The following is a 17,799-nucleotide window of genomic DNA, read 5'->3' as shown; positions in this document are numbered from 1 at the left end:
TACTTTAATTGTATAAGCCCTTTTAACTTTCCTCAACTTTGTCCCAGAAAAAGCTTAGCACAACATTTAGTTATTGTTCACATCCTCATTGAAACTCCAAAATATGAGTAACCTTATTTAATAATTACAATGTGTTTAAAAGGCATTTTTGGAGTTATTTTTCAAACTAGAAAAATTAATTTTGCGACTTCTTTATAGGAAATTGGCATTATACTATATTTCTTAAGAAACTGATATCAAAGAAAGTGAATCTCAAAACTGGTTTCATGTTCAAGGGGTAGACTAATTATTTCAGAGGTCTCATTAAAATTTTAAGTCATTTAAGGTTATAAATGAAAACTCAAATTGTTCCTCATTAAAGTTTTGAAACGCTGGCTTTTTCTCTAAAATCAAGTGTGCAACTTGGCAAAACAAACTAACATTTATTGAACACCTATTTCCTGCCAGGCACTGTGGAGTAAACTTTGCACGCATTTTTTCTTTTTAATTTTATAATATATCTCGGGTAGCAACAGAGAGCTAATGAAATTTTTTGGTGACTGTCCAACCTAATAACAGCAATATGGGACTCAAAATAAGAAGACACTACAAAGTAAAGTTTTAGATAACTGCTAAAAGTTATCTTTTTGAAGAATATTCTGTATCATTAGAAAATATTTGGAGTGGAATTACAAGACAAAAAAATAAATTTCCAAATTATGTATGCTAGTACACTAAATATGTAAGAAAACATATGCATCTGTATACATTTTTGAATGGTTATCTTTAAATGGCAAGATTACCTGTAATTTTCCAAAAAAAGTATATATTTATAACTAAAAATCCCCTCCGATTAAGTATTACCCTAAAAATACCTAAATCTGGTTGTTGAATATATGAGGTTTAAAATCAAATTTGGTATGAATGGAAAATATTATGTAGTGATAGTAGGGAAAAAAGTTCCTTTTGAGAGTTTAGCATATTTTTGATAGGCAAATGTGCAATAAAAAACTTGATTATACAAATACTTAGTTTGCTGTTATGAGTTGTTTTATGATTCAACCTAAGCTGAATTTAATTTCAAGTGTAAAGAATGAAATAAAGATTCTTTGAATGCTGCATTGCTTTCAATTTAAGTAAACTGAAGTTAGGGGCCTCCCTGGTGGTGCAGGGGGCAAAGCACCATACTATGAAGCAAACCACAGCCTCTGCAGCATGAGTGCAATTCCCAGTCTCCAGGGAGCAACCCACATGGCGAGGCGGACCTCTCCCATCTCACCGGCTGCTCCCCTCAGCAGTGTTATTTCAGTAAATTTGCCTGTTCTCCTCCCAACTCTGTCTCTGGTGAGTCCTCTCACCCACCTGCATCTCTGGCCTGTACCCAGCTCTTGTATGCATAAATAAATAAATCTTTAAAAAAAAAAGTAAGTAAATTGAAGTTAAATAGAACATAAAGCCATAGACTTCTTAAAAAAGGTCCACTGAAAGATCAAATATGGACTTTGCAAACTTCAGAAATACACCAGATCCTGAACAGGGGTCTTCTTTGCCACTGGTAAATTTTGCATAAAGTAGACACTCAATAAAAGTTGTTGAATGGCAAAGAAAAGCATAAATGTCCTCTCTGGGTATCTACACTTACTTTCTCATCACTTAGTTTAGGTGACCTGAGAAGCACTTCCTCAAAATAACCCTCTGGTTCACCATGAGAAGAATGCCTGGCACCAGCTGGTAGGAGATATTAATAGCATGCCCATTAGGCACTTGTTCAAGGCACATAGATAGCTCAGTGATAAAATCTTTAGAAATATTTGGACAGTTAAGATTATTTAGAATATGAATCAGTTGTGGTTTTGTAGATCTTCACTTTAAACATTAAGAAATCAACATCTGTTTTGGACATACTTTTAAAATAATAGTAAAGTTATATCAATAATTCCTTCAATTTTAGAGGAACTCAACATTTGGGGCTAGAGAAAGAGAGCTTACAACAGCAAGATTCTTTTTTTTTTTTCTTGTGACAGAGCTTCTTTTAATGGATTCAGATGCTAAAATAGAGAAGAGACTGGACTTTTCCTTCAAACTTCAATAGTATCTGACCAGTCATTTACAACTGATAACAAAAGTCTCTGACTGACAAAACTACATTTTTATCATCCCTAGGCAATACAATGCTTAAAAACAGAGATATGCTTTAAATTACAAATACCCTAGGTCATCCATAGTGAAGTCTGGAGGGGTTTTGGGGAGAATGGGAATGGAAAGAGACTAATCAATTTTTCAAATAATGTGTGTTTTAGAAAAATTTGCATCTTCAGCAAACAACCATTCCACTACAAAAGGATATTTGTTAATCATCTATTCTTGAACTAAATTCTTCCAGATAATCAGTTTAAACAATAAGAGCACAAATTCTAAGCATCCTTTCGCTTCTCCCATAAAATGGTTTTATAGCTTCCATAACTTTAGATAGTCTTAAAGACTAGCACTTCAAAGTTTCTACAATAGTATTAGAATTAACATAATTTTTCCTCCTTAGTGAGTAATGTCTCTATATGTTTAAAGCAATTTCTATAAAAATAAAAGATAAAAAGCAGCTTTGAATCCTCAAAGACTCAGATGAAGAGACAATTCTACTAGTTGCATTACACCATGCTAGTTAGAGAAAGTGGAGAATAAAAGTGAAGTTGCTGACCTTGAGGAATTTTCTAGTTATCTGGGGAAGTTACGTGGGAAAGGAGAGCTAAGGAGATGAGAGAAATGTTCTACTGTATTGTATGGAGAAAAAACAAATGCTTATGGATAGAGAAATATACTACTCTTGTTTTGGGCTGAGAAACGAGGCTAGAGTGTGGAGTCACATGGAGGGGCATCTAAGTTTGACACAGAAACATTTAGATTTGACAAGACAGTGAATAAGCAGTAAGGATTTTTTGAATTTAGATGGGAGAGAGGATCTGGGGAAAAAAAATCAAGTAGGTCAACTAGAAAAACCCATTAATACAGGTACAATTTTGGGCCACCCTGGTGGTGCAAGGGGTTAAGCACCACACTATGAAGCAATCCGCAGCCTCTACAGCACGAGTTCGATCCCCGGCCCACCAAAGAGAAAAACCCACATGGCGAAGGAGACCTCTCCTTTCTCGCCCGCTGCTCCCCTCGGCAGTGTATTTTGGTCAGTCTGCCTGTTCTGTTCCCTGCTCTGTTTCTGGTGAATCCTCTCACCCCCCACATCTCTGGCCTGTACCCCAGCTCTTGTATGCATAAATAAATAAATCTTTAAAAAAAATACAGGTACAATTTTCTCTCAAGAGATAATAACTAACTGGCAGAGCTTCCAAAATTTTTCTTGATCTTCACTGTCTTTTTACTTTCAAAAAAATGTTTATGTTAATCTTTAAGCTAATGCCATCTATCTCTCTTTACTTTATCTCTAGTAGATGGCAAGAAATGTGAGCAGGTATTTAAAAAAAGAAAAAGGGGAAGCATAATTTTAACCTGAAAATTGTTGGTACAGATACATTTGTAATTCATCTGACATAAATGTGAAAATAAAATTAATGTGGTATAATTACCACTGAATTTACTTCTAGGAAATGTCTAATTAGATCCCTATTCTACTGACCATTAAATTCACTTAAAAATATTTGAAATGCATGCTTCTTACTTACTGTTTTATTTTTTGAACAATTTAATATTTATGCACACTAAGAATAAAGTAACTATCACTCAACTGAGCACATTATCAGAAAGCATAATGTAATTACATTTAGCTTGAGTAGATAAATAAAACAAATATATATTGATTTTACCTTTGCTTTAGTCGTCTTTTGGCTGTAGTGGGAACATTAGCACCATAGCCGTAAGAAAAAAGAACCCTTTCAGCCTCATCTTCATTTTCAACTGGAAAACATTAAAGTGTATGATGTGAAATAATCTTTTCTCTTAAAAAGCATGGTAAAAAAGAAAACAAAAGAAGTCAGAATGATGAATTAGTGAGCATAAGAACATTAAATATGGCTAATGCGTAATCTCAAACAGGCCATTTGTAAGTACATGCAAATCTCTTAAAGTATATGCTTGCTTGGATTTGTTCTATTTGTTTTTAAAAGGTGTAAGGGATTGCATCATATGACATGTTTTTTTGTAATAAAGCATAATAATACAGATGAGTTATTCTTAATGATTCAAAGCCTTTTTGCATGAAATGTATATTATGTAATTATGAAAAAGTAATGATAACATCAATTTCATTATTCCCCTTCTTGATAAAAGAAATAACTACTCTTAATTAGGAAAGACATTCATTATATTATCAGAGGAACAACCTTATCCTGCAATAATGAAATTATGCACTTAGCAGGTTACTTTGTTAAGAAAATATGCAGTCTTAAGACTGGTAAAAAAATCTGTAAAATAAATGCTACAAAAATTTATAGGGCCTCCGTGGTGGCACAAGGGGTTAAGCACTGCATTATGAAGCAATCCGCAGCCTCTACAGCACGAGTTTGATACCTGGCCGGCTGGAGAGCTATGGTGCAGCAGACCTCTCCTGTCTCGCCCGCTGCTCCCCTCAGCAGTGTGTTTCAGTCATTCTGCCTGTTCTGTTTCCCACTCTTGTCTCTGGTGAGTCCTCACAACCCCCCCCAACTCTGGCCTGTACCCCACTCTTGTATGCATAAACAAATAAATCTTTAAAAAACTTTATAAAAAAATCAGTAAGACCATTTACTTCTAAAGTTTAAGGTATTTAATGAAAAGCTAATATTTGGGTTACAATGTTTAAAAGCAATGTTAATTTTACATTAAGTTGGGACTGAACAATATTTAATCAAAGGTCATAAGAACTAAAGATTAGCTCAAATTAATCAATGATATGCAACAATTTTATAATATTATTACCATTTTATGCAAATGGCCAACAGGCATATGAAAAAATGTTCAACATCACCTGTCATCAGGGAAATGCAAATCAAAACTACCATGAGATACCATCTTACACCAGTGAGAATGGCACATATTAAAAAAACTAGCAACAACAAATGTTGGCGAGGGTGTGGAGAAAAAGGAACTCTTCTGCACTGTTGGTGGGAGTGCAAACTGGTCCAACCACTGTGGAAAGCTGTGTGGAGATTTCTGGACCTACTAAACATAGAGCTTCCATATGATCCAGCAATTCCACTCCTAGGTATTTACCCAAAGGACACAGAAACATCGATTCCAAAGAACACCTGCACCCCTATGTTTATAGCAGCACTGTTTACAATAGCTAAGCTTTGGAAACAACTCAAATGCCCAAAAATAGATGACTGGATCAAGAAGATGTGGTACATATATACCATGGAATATTACTCAGCATTCAAAAAAGATAAACACATGCAATTTGCAGCAACATGGATGGCGCTGGAAGGGATCATGCTCAGCAAAATAAGCCAAAAAGAAAAAGAAAAATACCGGATGGTCTCACTCATAACAGGAATCTAGAAAACTTAAATAAGGGACCAGGAAAATGAATATAAGAAAGTGAAAATCAAAATCAACAAAAAACTATGAACCAGAGACACTTTTAGGGGGGCGGGGGCAGGAGGGGAGGGATTGGGGTCAGAATGGGGGGGCTGCAATTGTATGGGGACTATAACAATAAAATTTATAAAAAATAAAAAAAATATATTATTACCATTTTAATATTATAAAGAAAAACCTACTTTTGGAAGTGTTTCAGATTTAAAACAAAGTCACATATTTTATATTAGTAAGTGAAGCTGATTATTTGTAGGTCCATCATTGTAATATGCATACATTTGTTAACTGATTCTTCTGTAGTATAAAAATTTTAGGAATCTTCATTAACTGTTTGCCTTCAATTATGTCCCTATTTTTCAGGAGAACCATAATTTCCAGAGGTAGGATTATTAGTTGTGAGGGACATGTGGAAGAAAGAGAAGACACATGCCATTGTGTATAGTGTTATGTTATCATGGCTCCAGATCCAAGTTTAATTCTCCAATTCAGTTTTTAGCAGAATTAGAACTGACACTTAGATACCTGACTGCTGTTTTTCTTAAATAATTCTAAATTCAGAAAGGAGAGGGCTAAATTTAGGTAACTTCTAAAACACCTATTAGTTACATTTGATGGTACCTTAAATTTAAGCTTAATATTTAATGGGTTAATAGCTCATGAGTAACTATTCTAGTGGGGATTTAATTACGGAAACAGTATGTACTATACAACATGGTAAATGGCACTAAAGAGATATGCATGTGTCTTAGAAGCACAGAGCACAGAGCAACTCTATCTGAGTGCCACTATTTTTCCCATGGTAGACACATTAGGAAGGTGTGGGGAGATTGACATTCATAAAGAAGGTGCAGAGGGAATTACATGTACAAAGGTACAGAGCTGTGATGTTTTAGTAATTGTGAGAAAAGTGTCTGGAGTCAGTGCAGAGAACAATGGTAGCAGAAAAGCAGGCTTGGTTCCAACTGTGAATGGAACAAAAGTTCTGTTTGCTAGGTTAAGGAGCTTGGATTTTATTCTATAGTCAATGAGAAACTAATAGAGATTAATACAGGAAGCTGACATATTACAGAAAAAATTTCCCTCCTGCCTATTTCCCATTTTATTCTTAGCGATAATCATCCATAGAGGTGATTTTTATTAATCCATAGATTACTGTTTCTTCTCCTAGGACTTTACATAAATTTAGTCATACAAGACTTCTTAGGCTAGACATCCACTTTTTCAGATAAATCGATGTTAAGGAATCTACTCTTTATTAAGTAGAAATATTCTAATGCATGAATTTATGATGGTTTGTTTAGCCATTTTCCTATAGTAAACACCAGGGCTGTTGCCAGTTTTAGTCTATGAATATTCTAGAAGTCTTTTTGTGTGTATTTGCTTTATTTTGGGCAAAAATAAATGGAATTGCTGGATCACTAGAGGGGTTATTCAGTTTTATAAAATATTGTTAGTTGCTCCACATTTTCATCAACCTTGCTACAGCCAGTCTCGCTAATCTCAATCACTGTGGTAGATACGTTGTTGTATTATTTAAAGTGGGCCCTTTTAGTGTCTTTTTTTAGAATATAAAAGCATTTAAAAGGGAACTAAGATTGGGATAACAGTGAATTTACAGAATTTACTATGTATCTGTTGATATCTTGATGGATGGACTGTCTTAATTTCTTTTAGCAATGTTTTGTTTTGTTAAGCTTATTCCTATTTTGTGTTTCTTTTTACATTATTGTAAATGAAACTGTTTCAAATTTCCTTTCCAACTGTTTGCCTCTAGTATATTTTTGTGTAATTACCTTATAACGAGTTAAATTTACTTATTAGTGTTAGAGGCTACATGTGAAAAGATAATCTTATTCTTCCTTTTGATCTTCTACCTTTTTTCCCCTTTCTTACATTATTTTGCTGATTAGAAACCCAAATTCAATGTTTAACATCAAGAAAATAGAAATGCCTGCCTTGTTCTCACCCTTATAAGGGAAAACGTTTAATATTTCATTGTTAGGTGTGATCTTAGTTCCAGGGTTTTGTAAATATCTGTTACCAGATTGAGGAAGTTTCCTTCTGCTTTTAATTTGCTTAGCGAGAGGAACATATGCAAAGTTATGGAGATAAGAAAGAATATGAGACTTTCAAAATAACATGACATGATAGGGGGGAGCAAGGCATAAAAAGTAGAAAGTGAAATAAGAGTCTAAAAAGGAATTTGACTTTATGTTGTCTTCAGAAGACAACAGAAAAGCACTATAGCAGATGTAGGGTATGACTAAGATTGTATTTTATAAATATTACTCTGACTCCAGTTAAGAAATAAAATGTCTTTTATCAGACATTGACCTTAGAAATGGAAAAAAGATAGTAAGAATGAAATTTTCTTAAATTTGTCTACAAATGTAATAGTCTTTACAAGAAAATGTGCCAAAAATAATTAGAACATTGTCTTGATTCAAATTCAACTTGAAATGAAGTTTCACCTCACTTTTGTAAGAGAAACCTACTGTTATTTCTGACTTTGGGCCAAAAAAAAGTACAATAGCAAACATCACACTTACTGATGAAATGTTATTTTAAAATATTCCCTTAAAACTAGGGACAATGCAGGAAGAAAGCAAAATAAGAGGGACAAAAATGAAATAAAAATTAAACTCAAAGATTATAACACATAAATTTAATGAATTTATTTCTATCTGTCCTTTAACACATGTTCAAGTATCATTTCCCCTCTTAAGTATTTGTCATCTCCAAGGTGAAATTAATTCAATATCTACTCTGTACTTCTGTGTATCTCCTGCTCAGGGCACTTATTACTTTATTATCTGTTAATACATTCATTCCCTACAGTAGACTAGACTAGGAACCCATATAAACAAGAATTACTGCATGAACTCCAGAGCTCCAGCTCCTGGCAGAGGTAAACATTCAATAATTATAAACTAAATAAATAAAAAGATAAAATCCACAACATTTTATCCATTTTTGTATCCCAACTACTGGAATTGAAATTAACTAAGTTTTAAAATATAAAATGTTCCTTAAAAAACTTAGTCATCAATTGCACTTTAAGGAAATATACCAAAGCATTTTCAGAAATGATACCTGTTTTCTTGTGCTGCCAAATAAAAAGATGTATGGGGGAATGGGGGAGACTTACTTTCTGCAGTTTGCATTATTATTTCATCAAGCTCTTTTTCCAGTTTCTCATAAATGTCTAGCCTTGCCTGATGCTCAGAGTTCTGTGCTTGAAGTTCAGTAATGCGTTTTTCAGAAGTGGCTTGGAGACTATAAAATTCTTTAGTTAAAACCTTATAGTGGAAGAAGAAAATTGCAAAGACAAAATTAAATAGTTTAAATGTTAAGACAAAAACAAGATACAAAAATGCTTTTAGGATTTTTCTCTTTTTCATGATTTAAATATTAAGAGAAAGAAGGTAAATTTAGATGATTGATGAAGCTAAAATATTACTTTCAAGGTAAATCATTCTGTCATTTTCAACTGAAAATTATGAAGTGCTTTATTAGCAGCAAATCAAAAGGGAAATATGTAGTGCTACTTGGGGCAATATCAGAAAACATCTTTATCATCAGAAGGGATTAGAAAAATTATAAGACAGATACAAAAGGCATGGAAATAGGAATTATTCTGTGTAAGAGTATAGTAAAATAATCCTATATTCTTCAATGGTAACTCAAAGAATGAATCACTATGGTGATAACAATGAATTAAATAAAATGGGAGATGTTTCTAGTGACAAAGGAAATGTTTTACTGTTTAAATAGCAATTAGCTAGAACGTTTACTTATTAATAAAGACTAAGTTATGGAGTAGTCTTAAAACCTGCTTCCCAACACAGCATAAGTAATATAGTATTTCCTAAGAAGCAACTGAATATTATGGCTAAGAATATGGTTTGGAGCCAGAAAGATTTGGATTTCAATCTCGGTTTGACATTTATCAGTTGTGATCTTAGGCAATTACTTATTCTCTCTATGCCTACCTCAAAATATCGTTGGAAGGATTATTCACAGTTCTTAGCAGAGTTGCCTAGAAGTAGTATGTGTTGAAAAACACTTATTACTATCCTAAGAAATAAAATTATGAGAACTTTGTATTAAATGGGTCATAGAACCACTCATTTAATTATCATGAAACATAAGTAATTAAACAATTTTGAGACAAAGTTCATTTTTTTATGTAATGACAAAAAGTTCATCTTAACAAATGTATAAGATTTTGTGCTTTCAGTGATAGAGAAGATGCAGAAGATCTATTCACAGTTTTTAAGAAGCAAGAAACTGTAATTTATTTTTTCTTAATCATTTCCTTCAATTATTTCCATCTATATTTCCCTCAAAGTGAACTAAATTTCATCTCCCACTGTCAAAATACTTTCTTTTGGAGGGTGTAGGAAGAATAACATGGGAATAATATTTGCAGGATGATATCTAGAGTACCTGAGTCAGAAAAAGAAAAATCAAGTTTTAGCATCTTTCTTCTATATTCATGACAACAGGGAATGTATTTTCTAAAAATTTATTAATTCATTATAGTAAAATTACTGCTTAGTGAAATAATCTGGAGCTTTCATAGAGTTCTTTACATTGGGATGCTACTCATGAAAAAATCTGGTCATTGAAGACATTTATTAATTTAACTCTCAAGACAGAGGATCAGTAAGGATAGTGTTGAACAACTTATTCCCACAGCAAGGCTGATGTTTTTCATTTGTATCCCACTGTCCCCAATAGAAATAAATATGACACAAATTAAAACCACAGGGATGGGTATCTAGAGAGACAATCAAAATGGTGAAAATGGGTATTTCATAAAATACTATTTTAAGAAGATATTTTTAAAGTAGGATTAAATTGAGAGATACAATTTATAACTTTCCTTCATAACATGGAGGAGAGAGCTTCCAATTGCTCCCAAAACCTGTGCACCTTGTGGTGCAGAATTCTCCTGTACTATGAATTTGTCTGAGTGGTTGCTATGAATAAATTTATGACTGTCTTTGAAAAGCCAACAAAAGACTTCGCTACTGAACCTATGGAAGGCTATTTTATTAAAGATTCTTTGTGTAAAACCAGTACATGAACATTTGAGTTCAAACATGAGTGCATAAAACAGGTCAATTGCTTTTGTAATCCATTAAATATCAAGCTCTCATAGTGGAAGTTTCTTTCCTTTAAATAAGAGAATGACAACACAGAATTATAAAAACTATATATGTGTGTGTGTATATATACAAGATATAGGTCAATAGCTGCTTTAAAAAGAGAAAAAAATTTAAAGTCAATGTTTTGGGAGTCTTTGCCAATCAATAATTTAAGAAAAAAAATTTTCCCCCAAGTTAAAAATCAGTAAGAATATTTGGTAAAAGCAATAGGTAAGCATATAATTGTATTAATCTTTAGCCTTCACAAAATTATTTCTCTCTAAATTCATTGTAGATAAGAATTGTCTTAGAAATACCTTCTATTATTTCAGTGGCACTACATTAGCATTTATCAAATCATTCATGCACTTAATCTTTAAATGCTTATTGAGCATCCACCCTAAGTCAGGCACTGTGTTAGACATTTGTAACACAATGATAAATGAAAAGTCCCTGTCTTCTCAAGACACCTAGTTGAACAGGAGGAAATGCAAAGAAATTCTGAAAAGCCTTAATTTTATCAACCAGCACATACAGAGTAGGAATATGGGAAAGTGGTTTTCATGCAGCCATTTTCAACTTTTAGGAGACCATGAAATTAGTGTGGATTGAAACCAGTAAAAATAATAAAAATGGAATGGTTTAGAAAGCATTAGCACTGTATGTTGTAAAATATAGTCTTGTGAAATATTTGTTTCAAAATCACAGAGAGGAAGTGGTCATTAATTTTCTGTATATATAACCCCATCCCAGCCCATCACAAGACATACCCTTATCATATTCATCCAATGTGAAAGGAAAAGGAAAGGTATTTTGATAGGAATTAGATGGAAAACTTGTGAAAGGTGAATTCTAAATCAGAACTAATCTGATAAAGTACAATTAAAAATGTATGAGTGCATCTGCCACAGCAGATTATGACTGTAACAATTTCCCAAAGAAAGTATCTAAAAAAAGTGAATGTTGAACAAAGATTTGGTTCAGAATAGACACCATCTCTATACAACATTTGCTTATGTTTCTTTAAATGTGTGTATATATATTTCATATCATTTTCATGCTTTTCCCTGAGACTTTTTTTTTTCTGGGAGACCCTTTAATTTTGTTAATCTTAAATTTATTGGAGTATTTTTCAGAAATGGAAATTTTGAAAGATTACTGTAATGAATCTTTGCATAATTAGCTAATAATCGAGCTAATGATGCTGTTCCATTTTACATTATATATTTTTAATAAAATCTGATATAGTCAAGATTCCCCAAACTTAATATAGTTAAAAAAATGATTTCACGTAATCACATAATGCATGAATACAGAAAAATATATCATTTATAACATACTAATTCAAAGTTGTTTATCTACTGTTGGACATTTAAGTTACTTTCAGTTTTTACTATTGTAAATAATACTGTGATTGTACAACATTAATATAAACCTTTATAAGCATCTCCTATTTCTTATGGTGAAATTCCTTGTTCAGTTTTTTTTTTAAGGGTCTTTAACACAGATTACCAAGTAGTCCTTCAGAAGGGCTGTTATTTTTCTAACTGCATGAGATTTCCCATTAAAGGGTGTGCTTGCCACCACTTTGAAAGTAACAAACAGACCTATATAAAGTTAAAAAAAAAGTTTAAATTTACATCACTTTAATTATTAGGGGAGAATACACATTTTCATATAGTTCTAATAACTTGCAAACAAACTAAACTAAATCATAAAAATGAGAGTGGGTAGAAGGTTGGTGGGTGGGCAAAATGGGTGAAGAGGCTCAAGAGGTGTAAACTTCCAGTTACAAAATAAATAAGTCAAGGAGTATGTAATATATTCTGTGGGGACTGTAATCAATAACATGATTTTGCAAATTTGAAAAGTGGTAAGAAAAGATGGTAAACAGGTGTGCAGGGGTGATCATTTCATAATGTATAAAATGTTAATCATATCATATACCTTAAACTAAAATAATGTCGTATGTCAATTACACTTTCATAAAAAGTCTTTAAAAATATCAACTATTATACTGTTGTGCTATAGAATTACTTTGTAATCAAATGTAGCATGCTACCAATTGATTAGATAGGAATATATAATATTACTTGATAAAAAGTGAAAATACATAAGATTTAAAATTACTTTCAGAAAGATGATGTTTCTTTGTACATATATCAGTGACATTTTATGCTTTTCTTAATATAAACTATATATTTCACGCATGCACACGCGCATGTGTGTGCATTTGTGTGTGTGTGTAGGGCAGTGCCATATTCTCTAGGGAAAATAAAGTACAAAATGTTATAGATCTTATACTTTGGGACTTGAAAAGAAAAACTTATATATGTACCTCCAATTTTTTCTGATACTTTTCACATTCCAATTGACAGTGTGTAAGATTTCTTGCAGTTTCCTCTTGTATAAGCTGAACACGCTCACTTTCAAAAGATTTTAACTTACTTTGATGGAGATATTCTGTTACTTTGCTTTCTGTACTAAGTTGTAGTTCTCTGTACCTGAACGAAGGAAAATGGTTATGAAACTCCAAAGAAATCTCAATAATTTATATAAGTATATATAGACAATATTTCTACTTTTCCACATCCCATATTTTTATGCAGCTAGTAACATTCATTCAGCAAAGCTTTTGTAAATAATTTAGACAGCATATATGTAGAAATATGTTAAGCCCAGAGTATAAAACATACCAATTAAGTTCTTTCACTGCTCCTTTTATGTATTCCTTTCATGTCCAAATAGTTATTTCCTATCTATTGTTATTATAATTTTGTAAGACATTTACAATAAAAATGGTAAGAGCAAATTTTAGTTATATTGCTTAAAATAATTTAATTTCTATACATTTCATAGACCTTTTTATATTCACAGTGTTATTTCCAAGCTTGCCATTTTGTTCCAAGTTTAAATAATGTCAGATGGAGAGTAATAGGATGAAATATATACTTCATCTGAAAATTGAGACACTTGCAAAATACATTTTTATGTTAGCAAATACATATGGATACTGTGAGAAAACAATGTACAAATTACAAAGATAGATATGTAGTCTATTACTCCACAGATAATTTTCTCCTCATTCCATAGGTATGACTAGTAAAAACACTGCCATTTAATATATGAATCACCATATATGACAAATTTAAAAATGCTTCAGGTTGATTATGTTCCAACTGAAAGCAAAACAAGGACAAGTTATACCTTTTCAGGGAGCTATTATGAACCCAGTCTAATGCTAGATGTTATTAAAATTCATCTATTCAAATATTTATTGAGCTACTTACTAAGCTAGGTAAGTGTGTATACAATGGCAAATATTTTTTTCCCTTTGGAGAACTTACTTTGGGGCTGGGGATAAAAGACAGGCAAATAAACATTGAAATTTAAGAGAGTCTAGTAATTGCATCAGTAAGATACTCCTTAGGCTCAGTAGGAACATACAGAAAGGAGAGCTCAATCAATTTATATGGTGAGTGTATGTGTAAGGCAGGAGGAGGTATGGGGTGGAAAATATTTTAGAGAGAAGAAATAATAAGCTTCTATGGAGAGCAGGGAAGCAGAGCACACAGTCTGTTGTATTCATTGTATCTCATTAATTCTTACAACAATCCATTATATATTATGCAGATAAGGAACATAAAGCTCAGATGTCAAATAATTTCTTTAACAAAAAGAAACCGCTAGTAAATTTCAGATTGAGTCTCAAATCCAGTTAGACTTGACTATATAGGAATGATCTTCCTGCCACTATATGACATTCTTAACTGACATTTCTGAAGTCAGATAATGGTTCAAACGATTTTTAAAGGTCATTTCACTTTTGTAACTGACAATAAGAATACCACTCTTATAATCAGAGAAGGCACGCATTAGATATTTAACAGGTTATTTCACTTTTGGCATTCTTATCTTGTTAAAAGCACCTCACAATCAGACTGCTGGAAGTCCCAGTCAATGTATATTGTATATTGGAACACATTACTTAATATATAGGAAGGTCTCAAACTGGATGTCAGCCTGTGTGTTAAGCTTTTGGAAAGTCCTGGCACTTTACACACACACACACTTCCTACAATTTTATTTAAAAATACCTTTTCTTTTTAAAGATTTATTCATTTATTTATTATTTATTTTATTTATTTCTTTATACAAGCACTGGGTACAGTCAGAAATGCGGGAGGGTGAGAGAATTCACCAGAGCCAGAACGGGGAGCAGAGCAGGCAGAAGGACCGAAGTACACTGCTGAGGGGAGCAGCGGGCAGCAGGAGAGGTCTGCGCGACATGTGGGACCCTCCTCTGGTGGCCGGGGAGCAGCCGGGGATCGAACTGGTGCTGCAGAGGCTGCGGGCAGCTTTGCAACCCAGCGCTCAACCACTGCGCCACCAGGGAGGCCCTAAAAATACCCTTTTTAAAGGGACAACAGCACATTGATACGTTTTTCAGACAATATACATACTGTGAAGTTCATCTTTTCAAAGTGTACACTTCATAGAATATTCACAAAGTTGTGCATTACTATTATCTAATTAAGAAAACTTTCCATCAATCAAAAAGAAACCCCATTTAGTAGCCACCTCCCATTCTCCTCTCCCCCATGCCCTGGTAACCACAAATCTTTCTGCCTTGATGGATTTGCTTACTTTGGACATTTAAGTGGAATCACAAATTTTGGCCTTTTCATGCTTTCAAGGTTTCTTTATGTTTTAGCAGGAATCAGTATTTCATTCCTATGTATGACTGACTAATATTCCATTGTATGGCTGTACCACCTTCTTTTTCTTAATTTTTCAGCTGATGAACATCTGGGTAGTTTCCAACTCTTGGCTACTATGAATAATGTTGCTATGACCATTTATATAGAAGTTTTTGTGTAAAGATGTTTTCATTTCTCTTGGTTATATACCTAGGAAAGTCACTCTTTTTACCTTCTTGAGGAATGACAAAACTGCTTTCCAATGTTGTTGAACTATTTCATGTACTAACCAGTAATTATGAGGGTGTCAATTTCTCTACATTCTTTTAGAACTGATTATTGTCTGTTTTTTGATTATGCCCATCAATGTGGATATAGAGTAAAAAATTTATTTTACTCAAATATTTATTGATTCAGCACTTTACCGGTATCAAAATGTCCTTGCACCTCCTGGGGTAAGTTGTTCTGTGAATGTAAATACAAATATACAAACCATGTATGAAATCAATACCTATTGTGTATGCTAACCTATGTGACACAATACACCACATTACTGAAATAAATTCTAGATAAGTTACTAAGAATGTGACATTGATTTTTAAAATACTTGTTTTGAAAAGATTAAACTGCAAAGTCGTCTTATGGATTTGTGACAATTTATTTATCTAGAAACAAATTCTAGATAAGTTACTAAGAATGTGACATTGATTTTTAAAATATTTGTTTTGAAATATTTTAAACTGCAAAGTCTTCTTATAGATTTGTGACAATGTAGGCAATTCTGACATAAATGCCAACTTCAAATCAGGAATTAAAGACTTAGCTTTTAACTCCACCTGTTATTTATATAATTGTTATTCATGTGTCTGGCAAATGAAAGTTATGTTTAACACCATCAATCCTCCCTTATATGGAAAACTTAAGTAACAATAGCCATCTTCTAGAAAGCTGAGAACGCTAAGTTTAATAAAGTGACACTTCCATAAACCAAGTGATAATTCTAAACATATTCTCATGTTGTTTATACAGTAAAAGAATCCGCCTCAAATCACTGCATCTGTGCAGTAATTTTAATTTGTAAAACTGAACTGTGAAAACTTGGAGGAAACAGTATAGTTGCAAAAGGAGTTCCAGCAGCAAGTAAAGGATGATGACAAGAGCTGGTTTCTGGTAATAACTCCCTCTTACCTGTTTTGTCTGTCTCGTCTTACTTTATTGACTTAAACTTTACATCTTATCCTCTTAGTGTGAACATTTTACTTGAACCAGATCAATGCTATATATTAATAACATTATGTTTGACATTCTAATTCAGCATAATAAGCTTAAAAGGTCAAATTTCCTATAAAGTATAACCAGAATCACCAACTACCTTTACAACCTTCTTATCCCAAGCCCCAAATTTGGCTAGATTAGTCTTTATGCTATATTTGCCCTTGAGTTTTAGTTTCCATGAGGCTCCAAATATCACATAGTTCTTTAAAATAAGTACAATAAAGCCCAGAATGAATAGTTTGCTCTGAAGGAATACTCACTGCAACAGATTTTGGGGCCATACATATAAGGACAAGATATGTTAAAAGGTGAAAATCAGTTATCACATTGGGAGCTACAAAGAAGTTAGGCTATCTCAGGCTATGATGAACTAAACTCCAGGAAGCATAGTAGTAGGTCCAACAACACTGAGAGTAATCACAGGAGAGACATCAAGATGATATTCAATTCTTAGAAATGGGAGAATTCATTTGCATAAAACCACTGGATACATTAAATACAATAGATTTTCACATCAGCATTCTTTACATATACTATGGTCAAAGTTTGAGCTGTTACATTGAACTATTAAGCCAAACAATGTACATGGCTTACTTGCAACTCTAGCAGCAAGGTTATCCTTGCAAGAGAAGGTAAAGGACCTATATAATTAACTTTTTGTTTAATTTCACTTTTTTTCCAATTAGAAACAACTCATCTTTTAATTTTGTCTCCAAAATGTCCATGGTGTCTACAATATTAAAATGGGTATTTATTCTGAGCCAATTATCTAAATTTGTGTGGAAGACTAGTATTCTAAAGCAAAATACCCAGAAATATTATATTCAGAGGTGAGGGGACTGTAATAACCACGAAGGAAAGTAGCCCTTCCATTAAGACTTTTTTTTTGCCTTAAACCACTTTTATTAATATACTTTTATTGAGATAACAATGGTTTAAAATGATTTAAGGGACTGATGTATCACACCATACCGCCCACCAAAGAACCCACAGTCTTCTCCCATAGACCAACAGCCCCCTCTCTCCTCTGCTCCCTCCCCTCTCCTCCCCTTTTAGCAGTCTCGATTCTGCAGTCAAATTTCTAGGATTTGTTTTGGTTTGGTTTTGTCTGTTCCACTGTTTTGTTTCTCTAGATTCCATATATGAGTGTAGTCATCTAGTATTTGTCT

The 17,799-nt window shown here is 32.9% G+C and overlaps 1 protein-coding gene across 1 annotated transcript in view; it reads right to left on the bottom strand.

The window, feature by feature from the left end:
- The window catches only part of PIBF1 (progesterone immunomodulatory binding factor 1), a gene marked incomplete at both ends in the record, with an annotated part of 161,289 nt that overhangs the window by 57,674 nt on the left and 85,816 nt on the right, over positions 1-17,799 (bottom strand). The window contains 3 exons of the mRNA XM_084235697.1: positions 3,792-3,882; positions 8,651-8,801; positions 12,994-13,159. Of these exons, the coding sequence (XP_084091823.1) occupies positions 3,792-3,882; positions 8,651-8,801; positions 12,994-13,159 (408 nt within the window). The remainder of the gene's footprint in view (positions 1-3,791; positions 3,883-8,650; positions 8,802-12,993; positions 13,160-17,799) is intronic.

Source organism: Talpa europaea, assembly GCF_964194135.1.
Source record: "Talpa europaea genome assembly, chromosome: 6".
Taxonomy (NCBI): domain Eukaryota; kingdom Metazoa; phylum Chordata; class Mammalia; order Eulipotyphla; family Talpidae; genus Talpa; species Talpa europaea.
The sequence above is the reverse complement of the archived record's forward strand: the minus strand, read 5'-3'. Positions and strand labels throughout refer to the sequence as shown.